Raw genomic sequence first — 12,232 nt, 5'->3', positions numbered from 1 at the left:
CGTCGGTGCCAACCTATCTGGCAGTGCCGGCACCTGTTGGCGGTGCCAAGGCCTGGCAGGGGTTATCGATGCTCTCTGATGGTGCCCGACAATCACAGTGGAAATGACTGCGGCTGCTTGCGTCATGCCAGATAGAAAAGAGCATTTGCCGACAATGGCTTGCTTTCACCGTCGCTCCTGTTTGGTTGGGTTTTTTTTTTTTTTGCCGAACGCTGCTAACTGCGGCCAAGGAAAAAAAAAAAACACACACACACACGCAAAAAAAAAAAAAACAGAGAGAAACGGGAGCTGCTGCGGTGAACATCATGTAAAACATGTCAACGTGGAAAACATGTCAACATGCAGAATGCTGTGCAGCGACGCCGTGCAGGTGATGCAAAGTGATCTGCTGAGGAGGTTTGGGTGTGGGTGGGTTGTGTGTGTGTGTGTGTGTGTGTGTGTGTGGGGGGGGGGGGGACTGCAGCCTGTCTGTGTGATTCATGCTGCTACGTATCACAGTGAACCTGAACAGCACAGTCTAAGACGCTGCACATCCTTTTCAGAGACAAAATACTCAATATTTCTAAATAAAGAAAATTCTTTCTGAAATAAGAAAACAGGAGGATTTCATCCTCTTGGATGCACCTATCGTGTAGCAAAAGAGCTCCAGTTAGACTGTAACTTCAACGTGATTCATTCGTGACTTTTGCTTTCATGTCTTCGGTGACTTTGTGGGAATTATTGTCAAATTTTTTTTCTGAAGCTGAATGATATCTGGTGTCGGAATGAATCTCTGGAAATGCAGTAATTACTCCACAGTCGGGGTCCTTTTATTCACACACATAGCAGAGCCATTTAACCACGCGGCATACCGCAGCTGTGTTTAGTACACAGTGTTGGCAGCTCACTGAAACCCCGAGAATGGTTAAGATAAGAACCGATCACTGAATCTGTGCAGCAGCCTCTGCTCGTGAATACAAACGTGTCGGGGTCTTAGTTTCAACAACTCTTCCATTTCCTGTTATATATACAAAATTTAAAAAAAAACACAGACCTGAGACCCTTTTTTTCAAAATGCAGCCGCCCCCTCAAACAACTCACACCTCACGCTAACTAGGAGTCAATATCACAAGACGTTGTTCCATCTCAGGTCCGAGAGGTGAGTCTCACGTTGTATTTTTTTCCGTTAAAAGCTTCTGCGGTGACTATATGATGCACCTCTTTCTGGACGTTTTGAAATGAGCAAACTTTTGACCTCACACGGGTGGTGGGCGGAACAATGATTCGGTGTCACGACTGCAGTTTTGAATGAGTGTGTAACCGTTTCTACTACGTAGTGATGAAGCACGCCATCACTTCTTACCGCGATTGGCTCTTTGATCTCTTCCAGTTTCAGCCGTGTTTTTTTATTTATTTTTTTTAAAAAGGGACTCCAGCGTGTTTTCCTCTCAAACTGAGCCGTGAGCGTCTTCCGTAAATCTGAAAGATTTTTTTTCTCTCCACAGTTGTTTCCGTGGCGTTTCTGCAACTGCCGGCGTCAGCTGACGGTGGTTTTAGCTGACAAGTGGTGTTGCATTGTTTGTGAGAACAGCAGCTTTGTGTGTGAGACGATGAACCATCGCACGGAAAATATTTGTTAATAAGCAGCGTTATGAAGCATTTCACACGCGCCTGACCTTCTGGGCTCGACAAACCTCTGGCTTTGTTGTCGTGACGGGCACACACACACACACACACACACACACACACACACACACTCACACACTCACTTCCTGTTTTCTGTTGGTTTCCTGTTTTTGTTCTTACACAACCTGGACAGACGTGCCTGTCGATGTCTGTTTGATGTGGACGTCGGACAGATGGGTCGGGGGGGTCACGTCAGCCCCCCTGCCTTGCGCGTTAAGATACCTCAGAAGACAAAAGGCTGTGTGGCGCGGTGGCAATGTGAATAACGAAGGCTTATTTGGTACCGCGTGTCATTGCTTTCATCATGCATACTATTTATATATCGGTGCATTTCAAGCGTGTGTAAAAAAAAAAAAAGAAGCATTTCCTCCGTGGTCTCGGCAATGAACTTTGCCTCACACACCATTACGTCTCTTGCTCGTCACACAACCGAAAGATGGAAATACATGTACACCTCAGCATCGGTGCATTTATAGTCACTTGTGTGTGTGTGTGTGAGTGTGAGTGTGTGTGTCCACCTGATATCAGTCCGGGCTTTGCTCGTAAAGTCAGAGAGAAGCAGTTATTATTAGGCCACCTTAAGGTTAAGCACAGACAGCATGTCAGGTCCTTTATTGACAATATCAACAGAGATTACCTGGTGTGATATTTTTGCAGTTTGCTCGAGGGCAACAAAGGCCGCCAGCAGTGAAGGGTTCACCAAAGTAATGACAGAATCATGACAATAGATCACGCGGCAATTTGAGAAAAAGCTTCCAGCTCCGCGCTTGTTTGCAGAGATGCTTCTAAACGTCCCTCCTTTTCTTTTTCTTTCTTACCTGGTTTCAGGTCGTCCTCCACTTTGACAGCTCGGGGTTCTGTTGACACAACAGAGGTTAGCTCGTCTAATATTTTGGTATGATCCAGTGTGTGAAGTTTGCGAGATGGGAAATGTCTGCCATCTTTGAGTCTTATTGTTTACTGACAAGAACATAGTCTTAATGGATGAAGTGTTGGGACATCTCACCAAAATTCACGTTATATTATACTGTAGTATAAAAAGGTTAAACTAGCTCTTTTTAAAGCAAACATCAACACTAGGCCCATGCAACACTGACCTGTATTATATGCAAATAAAGGGAAATAACCAACCTTTTGCATAATGGTTATGTTGTGTCAGAATATATGAATTTTATTATTATATTAACAATGAAATAACTAAATATTAGACAACTTGACATTGGGTGCAGCAGAGATGTAGCTCTCCACCTTCAGTGTGCAGAAGAGCCTTCCCACTTTTAAGGCTCATAAATATTTAAATGTGTAAATTATTGCCATGATGTGGTCTTTTAATAGTTCAAGATATAAATGAATACCTATTTAAATGTATTAATATTCCACTTTTTGTATTATAGTCGTGTATAAAGCTATTACCTCCCTTTCGGGCTTTCTGATCTGTGGTTCATAGCATATATATATATATAATAGGAAGTAAGCCTAACAAACTCTCAGTAGTTGAAAGAAGAAGAAGACGTGAAACATGCAGTCTGTATCTGCAAAAACATTTCAAACAAACTGTTCATATGTTCCAAAAGTTATTGGATTTGGTGTTTGGGGGACACATGAAAGCTTTCTGTAAATGCAACATGTATTTTTGGGTTCCCTTTAGTTTATAATTTATTTATTAATTTATATTTATCTCAGAAATGACTGGAGGTCAAATAGTTCACCTTAACTTTAGCTATTTTAGACCAAATCACTGAATGTAAAATATGTAGTAAAAAAAACCCATATTTAATATGTGTGTGTGTGTGTGCGTGCGTGCGTGCGTGCGCGTGTTCGCGCGAGCATCTGTGTGTTACCCGGTAATAAATGCAGGACCGCCTCACTCTAATCAAGCTGATTAAAAATTCCTGCGCGCACAGCCGGAAATCGCACCAGCGTTCCTCCTCTCAGTGTGTGTGCATGCATGTGTTTATGTGTGTGTGTGTGTGTGTGTGTGTGTGTGTGTGTGTGTGTGTGTGTGTGTGTGTGTGTGTGTGCGTGCGTGCGTGTGTGTGTGGTTTCTCTCTCTGTCCACTTTCTCCACTTTTATTTGTCTCCGCTAGGACTTTTTTGGCCTGAGATGCGGAGGAATCCACCGTTTTTAAAATATTATTATTATTATTATTAGGGGATTATTTATTCCTCACACACTCTCTCACGCACACACACACACACATCCCCCTCCTATCTTCTTCTTTTTTCCTAAACATTTTTTTTACCCCCCCCCCCCCCTCTCTCTCTCTTGCTACCACGCCATTTGAAATGAGGAGGAGAAAAGGGAAAGCGAAGCACAGGCAGCACCAGCAGCGAGGAGAGGAGAGGGGGGAGTGATGAGTCAATACAACTAATAATTTAATGGGGACAGAGAGGGAGAGACGGAGTGAGAGAGAGGGGGAGAGAGACAGAGAGGGAGATAGAAGAGAGAAAGAAAGAGGAGCTCCGTCCGGACGCCAATCCCCGACCAACAGGACACCTCCTACTATTACTACCGCGGGGCAGCTCTCCGGTGCATCCACGAGCAGCCTTATTGACGCACGACGCACGGAAAGTAAACCCGCACTTTTTGACCCCCCTCTCCTTGTTTTATTTGTAGCGAACCTGTTTTTCGACTGTCCGCAGATATCGTCTCCACACATCGCCTCCAGCGCGAGAGCGAGATCCCACTGTCGGGTTATTATTATTATTATTATTATTATTATTATTATTATGTGTCTCTCTGTCTCAGTCAGCCGGTAGTCAAATCGAAGCCAAGCCGACGTTTTTGGGTACGTTAGTCCGTCTCTTCTTTGGGTCTCGCACGGCGGGTTGTTGGTTTATTTTTTTTATCGCTACAACTGTGTCCGAGGTGCTTTTTTTTGCTTTCCACCGTGCGGCTGCTAACTGCGCTGCTCAGGCGGCTGCTGCCGATGAAGCGATCTGGATGTTGTGGTGCGAACTAAAGCAGAAGAAGTCGCCTTCACTTGTAACCGATGGACTCACTTTGTAGCTAAATGTCGCCGGTTGTAACGGTTCCCGTGGCCGTTTTTCTCCTCCCAGTCGGACGGAATCGGCTGACGGACACCGCGCGCACGTAGACACACACACGCACAGAGACACACAGAACATAACCGCTTACCAATGTTCGCCTATCGCGGTCCATCTCGACCTCGTCGTCTCTCGCACAGACCCGGGTTGTTGTTTGTTCGCACCGCCTCCCAGTCGGAGAAGAGCCGGAGAAAGCGTCTTTTTTAATTTTCTTTTTTCTTCTTCTTCTAAATAACCGTTCGCTGTCATGCACGCGTAGAGAGCGAGCGAGCGAGATAACGAGACCGGGAAGCAGGAGTTGTTTTGGGTTGTCTCTTTTTTCTTTTCTCTTTTTTCTTTTTTTACTACCCTGGGCAAACTTGGAGAAGACCGGTGTTTTATGCTCCTCGGTGCTGAAGTGCTGCGTTTCAGGTTGGTTTGGAAGATTTTTTCACTCAACTTGCCCTCCTCTCCCCTCCTTTAACCATCTCTTCAGGGGGGGTGATGTGTCCATTTAAACTATTGCTCCTGTTTGTGTGTGTGTGTGTGTGTGTGTGTGTGTTTTAAGGTCATTCTAAAATCCGGACCTGGATCCGGACTGTATGTGGGTCTGGATTCCTTATGGCCCCTCTTATTTGTGGGGAATCATTTGCCTCATTGCATGTTTTGAATGGGGATGGGGGGCGGCAGTTCGTGATCTTTTGCTGGGGGGGGGGGGGGGGGGGGGGTTTGCCCTTTTTTCAGCATGGTGTGTTAACCTGCATGCAGAACCTGTTTTATACAAATCTTAAAAAGTTTACTCCAGGGAGTTCAAATAATGTGGGAATTGTCAGCTTCAGCCCTCAAATCAATAGCTTCAGCGTTGTGTCCGTGCATTTAAAGCACCTGTGGGCTCCATCTTTCTTTCCTCTTTATATCTCCTTTTGTCCTTTTTCTTTAACTTTTTTTTGTTGGGTTATTGTCTTCATGAGTCAGCAACTGTGTGTTTTGAAGTTTCCAGAAGCTGCCCCCCCCCCCCCATCCCAAAGTTGTAAACTTATAGCCTTCCCATGAATATCACTCTGCACTTGCAACATCAAAAAATAAAGTTCACACCTGTAAAGTCATCATGTAACTGATTGTGTATGTCACACAGTGACGTTGCGGCCTGTCGCCTCCCTTCCTCTCCGAGCTGCGTCACGAAATGTGAAGCCACGCGAAGTGACTCAGAAACCGAATTACGTTTTTTTTTTATTTTCCTTCTCCCCCTTATCTCTGCGTGCGCCGCAGCAGCAGAACCTTGTTCCTTGAACTGCACTGTATTCATTCAAGTGGAATCTCCCAGCAAATGAATGTGTTTGCACAAAAAAAAAACAGGGCTTGTTTTTTTGCCCCCCTCTCGCATGGGAATCTCTAGTGGGACGCCCATACATAATACATGCGTAGAAAAATGGGAACATTACAAGCGGCACGAAAACGTCACCGTGGCCCGAGTCGCCATAACTGAAGCGAATTGACAGTTATTGCCGTAATGGGTCCGTTCTCAGAGGTTTCAATTACTTAAAGCATTTTTTTTTTTTTGGAGGGTGCTCTATAAAAACGTCCCATCACGTCGGTGACACCCACACAAAGGACTTTGTGTTCATCGCTTCATAGCTGAGTGTCTCTCCCGTGCGTCTCCTCCCCCAGGTGATAGTGAGCAGAGGCGCTGAGAATGATGGACCATCTCAGCGAGGCGTGTTTGGGCAAGGAGAACTCCGACCTGGTCAACAGCATGGCCGAGGCGAAGGCCCCGCCGGCCAAGCTGCCCCGGCTGGAGCAGAACGGCAGCCCACTGGGCCGGGCCAGGCTGGGCAGCACCGGGGCCAAACTCGCCGGGGTCCCGTACAAGCCCGCCGGCCACCTGCTGAAGACCTGCCACAAGAGAGGTGAGAGAGGGGGGAGGAAAAGAACCAGTATGGTGCTATTTAACAATTGTGTCAAATGTGAAGATCTGCCGATTGTCTCCCGTTTCTTATGGCTGCACGTTTTTGGGGTTTCGCCCGGTTTATTGGACAGAACAGTCAGTTTGAAGACTTCGTCCTGGATTCTACTTCCGATAGAGCTGAAGCGACGAGTCCGTGAATTGATTAGTAGATCCGCTCACTTTTCATTTGCTTCTCAAATGTGAAGATTTGCTGCTTTTCTTTGTCTTATGTGACAGAAAACGGAATGTTCTGGGGGCAATATCGAGCAATATGAATATGGCGATCTGTGATGAGCTTTTTTTTCCAAAAATGTTCTGACATTTTATAGACTCAATCGATTCATTGAGAAAAGAATCAGCTGATAAAAAAAAACAATAGTTACCAAAAATAATGACAATAAATACATTTTTTAGTCCGTACAAACTAATTATGAAACAGATATAGCTGAACTAACTTTGTGTGTGTGTATGAGTATGAGAATAATAAACCATGTAAATAGAGGAAAGCTATTTAAATGCACCTTAAATACCCCGCCCCCCCCCGTCCCACACCACCTTCCGCCCACCACCACCCCCTGCATGCTCTCCAAAACTCTTAAACCTTTTTACAATGTTTCTTTGGTCCTCTCAACACACACACACACACACACACACTGCACACACTCCCACTTATTTGCCCAGACAATAGCTAATAGAGAAGCACTGTGAGAGTTATTCCTGCGTCGTGCTATATAGCGCTGTGTCACCGCTGCTCTCTCTCCAACCGCAGCCCTCCCGCTCCGACATTTGTTTATTAAGGGAAAGTTTCAGTCCTTTAAGAGCCATTCTTGTTTAAAGGGAGCCTTTACTTTGGGATTATGACATAGCTTTTTAATAAAACTGGTGTCGTCTCGTGAAAAACGCGGCGGGCAAAGCGATCCAAAAACGAAAAAAATGAAGCTTTTTATGATTATGTTGTTTTCTTCTTAGTGGGTTGGAAATGAGTTTGAAACCTGCAGGTTCGGTGTTGTAGTAGCACTTGGCAGCTCTTCTGTTTGTTTGTTTGGCTGGTTTGCTGTTCTTTGGCGAGGAGGGACTCAGGAACTCTTGGAATGTGGCTGTGTGAGTGTCCTCCGATGGGCCGTTTCTCTCATTCGCTCCTTTAATCTATGCGTCGCACTCCAGCTGAGAGAGCTTAATTTTTCGCCTCCATCATCTCGGCTCCTCTAGGCCTCCTACGACGCCCCGATTCCCTCCCAAAAAGCCTCCTCGTTCGCTCTGCCCTCCTCTCACGCTTCCCGAGTTTCTTCCCCGGGCAAAGGGGCGAAGCGGCCGAGAGGCTCACAGTGGGCATTGTGTCCCAGCCCGAAACAATATTTACCGCAGCCCTCTCTGGGCTCCCTGGAAACAAAGCCGGTATTGATCCCCCCCCAAATGAACCTACACAGCAGTCTTTATTGTTAGATCTTTATCTATTAAAATCAGGGGAGGAGAAAAGCAGCTCTTTCAGCACATTCCCTGGCATCTGTCGGCTTATTGATTGTTTTACCAGAGCTGTGTGCATCTTCTGGAATGCCTGGGATCGGAAAATATGAGAGCGGAATGGTTTTAATCGGCATAGACGATGAACGTACGTGTTCAGGTGGAGAGTAGAGTGGAGACAGACCGAGGAGGTTCAGGGCCACACCTCGTGAACAGTGAAGGATTCACGTCGGTACAGGAAGCTATAGGTACTTTGACAGCATTTCGATTTTTCCGCCATTGTTCCATTCAAACCGAGACTTCTAAAGGCCAAGTTGTCCCCTCGCCCGTAAACTTTCTTACATCTCCGGGATGTTATTTTAAAGATAGAAAATGGCATATCGGTGATATTTGCAGAACGTTCGAGCAGTCTTTGGACAAGGATTGCTCATTCCACCCAACAGCAGAGCCACTGTTGACACAGACTAGTAAACCATGGGGCGCGGAGGTGGAACGGGATTTGAAGCACTGCATCATGGGAAGATGATTTTTTTTGGTTGGCAGGCAGAAGGACAGTCTGTGATCAGAGAACCTCGATGGCGAACAAAACAGTTTAATTGTGCCGAAAGGAGACATACGAGTGGAAAGATGTCTGTGGCTGCTGTTCACACTGAGCTAAAGGTGATATAATGTATGACTTATTAAACTCACACCTCCCATACGTGCAACGTCTCTGTAATATTATGGCATCGTCTTAAAACCTAGAGCAAGAAAAGACGACTGCAGGAAGGAATCCTCCGGCAGTTGATAAGATCACGTCTTGAAATTGGATTACAGATGGGAAAAGCACTTGGAAATTACATGACAAAAGAGAGCATTTCTAAATAAAATAAAATAAGAGGTAAAACAAATGCAGCCTCGGAAACCGCGCAGGTTACTGTGCACCCAAGGAGTGCTTGGAAGTGTTTGATTCCCCACGTTGATGCGAATGTGTTTGGCATTGAGACAGAAAGGTGAGGGCTTAGATAGAAATCGCCCCATTAAAGATGAAAAATGCCTTTGTGGTCCAAACCCCATCCTTTAGTTCATTTCTGTCCAGTACTTCCACTCAGCAGCAATCTAATCACACCGCTCATAACCCCTCGACGCTCAACCTCAAGTGTAACTCAATCGTCGGCGCTAAATATTAATCTCGTCCCCTGAATGCTGAAGGTCAAAGTTTGCACGTGAAGAAATGCGAACCCTTCGGCTGTCTTAACTTGTGCCTCCCGTGTGTCCCCCTCAGGCAACATGCTGCCCGTGTTCTGTGTGGTCGAGCACTACGAGAATCCCATGGATTTTGACAGCAAGGAGGAGCACGCCGAGTTCGTCCTGGTGCGCAAGGACATGCTCTTCAACCAGCTCATCGAGATGGCCCTGCTGTCGCTGGGCTACTCCCACAGCTCAGCGGCCCAGGCCAAAGGTAACCGATGACGTCACTCATCGACTGTCCGTCGCCGTCTCTTCATTTCCCCCCTCACCACTTTTCATCTTTTTCCCCCTCCTTTTGGCTTTTCCACAACGTTTTACCGACATACTTCTGTTACACACTCAAACACACACACACACACACACACACACACACTGTGTGACCATAATAGCCTCCCGCCAGCAGATCTGAAGCCACAGAAGCACATCCTGACACTGATCCCAGACAGGAGATGCTCAAGTCTCTCGGGGGGGGGGGGGTCACACACACATTCCCACACGGATGTATAAAGTCTAAATGCACAGGCGTACACACTAAAATGTTTACATTTGCGTATTGTGCATATAAGTGAGTAGGACACACACACACACACACACACACACACTCGTACAATATATATTTATATACACTCAGTGACTCAGTGGGTGGGAGGGGCAGGTGGAGGAAAGGGTCCACTAATTGCACTTGAGCACACGCTGGCCGAGGGTGGCTGGCTGTTTCAAGGTGCCTCTTAGCGTGCTCTTTTATTATAGCCTGTCCATCACACTGCCGCGCACACACACACACACACACACACACACACATCTTAGTACACCATAAGTTTACTTCCTCAAGGTGTGGGCTGCCACTTGAATTCAAGGTAGTCTCAGGAGAAATTGTGGCACGGATGTTGTGATTTCAGGGACAAATTGTAAAGTATATGTAGAGTGTTTATGGCACTGGTTTATGATAAAGTTATTATTTGTAGTTAAGCAGCCAATATGCTAAAAATGAACTTTGTGCTAATGTGCTCTCTTGTGTTCTTTTGTGTCCATTGTCCGTCCACGTCTCGTGTCCACGTTCACGATGCGTGTGTGTGTCCGTCCACGTCCCGTCGTCCAGGTATGATTCAGGTGGGGAAGTGGAACCCCGTCCCCCTGTCATACGTGACAGACGCACCGGACGCTACAGTGGCTGACATGCTGCAGGACGTCTACCACGTGGTCACGCTTAAGATCCAGCTGCACAGGTAAGAAACCCACACACACACACACACACACACACACACACACAGGTGCGTTTCCCTTTACAGTATACACTAGAAGCAAATACACACGAACGCACAGATGTGTACCGATCCAAAATATGTGTAGGTGTTCATACAAGGTTTTTTATTTTTTGTTACCTGCCTACCGCCCACTAAAGTGCAGTGTCATAACCTAAAACACACACACACACACACACGCACATGTACAGGTATTGGATTGCTTGAATACACACTGAAGCACAGTTTTACCTATTAGTCTTTGCTTCCAACACTCACACACGGAGCATGTATTGTAAGCCCAGAGGCTGGTGCCAATCTGATGATACCCTCTGTATGTTTGATACTGAGAATAGCTCTGTTACTCACACACACACATGCACACACACACACACACACACACACACACACACGTAACAGACTGACCTTTTCCCAGGAAAAATCCATTTGAATACTGAAAAATTCTTCGTCTAATGGGGCTAAAGATACACAGAGATCTGTTTGTCAATTTAACCGTGAAGTGATGGGAACAAGGGCCGTAAACAAATATTCTACATTCAAATATGTATTTGAATAGTAAGATATAAAAACAAATATTTGAATATGAAAATTGATATTAAATTGTGGAGAAAAAAAAGCAGAACTACCACAGCAGTCTGCCTCACGCGCACCGGAATGCACCGAATTACGGGAGTCACGCAAAGTCACTTTCGCTCAGTGAAATGGAAACGTAACTTTAGGTCAAGCTGAATAATTCAACCGTGATGATGTCAGAGGACACTGCAGAGAGAGTGACACCGTGTACCAACAGCAAGCGTTTCCTCCCGTCATGTCAGACAAACCACGTAGCGATCAGCTGTTCGCTAGAGAAGGGAGTTCTTCTTGCTGTATTCCGACATTTCGAACAGAAAACACACGTTTTATAATGTTTTATATACTGGAAATGACACACAGTATAGTCAAAAGCAAGTTGGAAACTTTCCGGCGATCTCCCCCCAGCCAGCTGCCACCTCCTCCTTTATGCGTCCGTAGTGAAACGAGGAGGCATCTTATAGATAACTGAACTTCACTAATCGCCTTCAAGCCCAGTGACAGGAATAAATACAAACAGGGCATCCAACAAAAGTTCAGCTTTTTCATCGCTCGCGGCCAGTTAGCACACACAAAAAATTGCTATCCGTACACAGATACCATGCTAAGAATGTAGCTTGTACTCTGATGAGCGATCTAGCTGCTCTACATTGAAATGGTTAGTGATGTTAACTATCATCTGTCATTTTGCAGAATGACAGATGATAGTAACAGATTCTGAAGCACTACTTAAAGCTCTTTTCATAAAAATGAATCAAATGAATGGAACGGGCAACTGGAGACTGTGCAGGGGCTAAAAATGACTCTGCAGCAGATGAATACACGGTTGTTCACCTGAAAATCGTTGCCATAAATAAACCCGGCTGCACCGGCTATATTAAGCCAAATATACAGTATTTTCTTCTGAATCTACATCGCGGGTAATGATGAAGACTAACAAGCTCCTCACACTGAGCACTGCTAGCTGTCTTGTGCCATCACTCACCATATTGTATGCTAAATGCTACTCTGTAGGAGTGAGGCTTCGCCGTATTTATACACACACAGCGAGAGCACACGAGCATTTATAGAC

General features: G+C 45.7%; 1 protein-coding gene across 1 annotated transcript in view; it reads left to right on the top strand.

The window, feature by feature from the left end:
- Positions 1-5,007: 5,007 nt before the first annotated feature.
- satb1b (SATB homeobox 1b) overlaps positions 5,008-12,232 on the top strand; it is a gene marked incomplete at its 3' end in the record, with an annotated part of 45,990 nt that continues 38,765 nt past the window's right edge. Inside the window, exons 1-4 of the mRNA XM_079164005.1 lie at positions 5,008-5,124; positions 6,361-6,599; positions 9,363-9,539; positions 10,428-10,554. Of these exons, the coding sequence (XP_079020131.1) occupies positions 6,386-6,599; positions 9,363-9,539; positions 10,428-10,554 (518 nt within the window). The 5' untranslated portion in view covers positions 5,008-5,124; positions 6,361-6,385. The remainder of the gene's footprint in view (positions 5,125-6,360; positions 6,600-9,362; positions 9,540-10,427; positions 10,555-12,232) is intronic.

Source organism: Pholis gunnellus (genome assembly GCF_910591455.1).
Source record: "Pholis gunnellus genome assembly, chromosome: 8".
Classification (NCBI taxonomy): Eukaryota; Metazoa; Chordata; class Actinopteri; order Perciformes; family Pholidae; genus Pholis; species Pholis gunnellus.
This window is presented reverse-complemented; position numbering and strand designations above follow the sequence as displayed.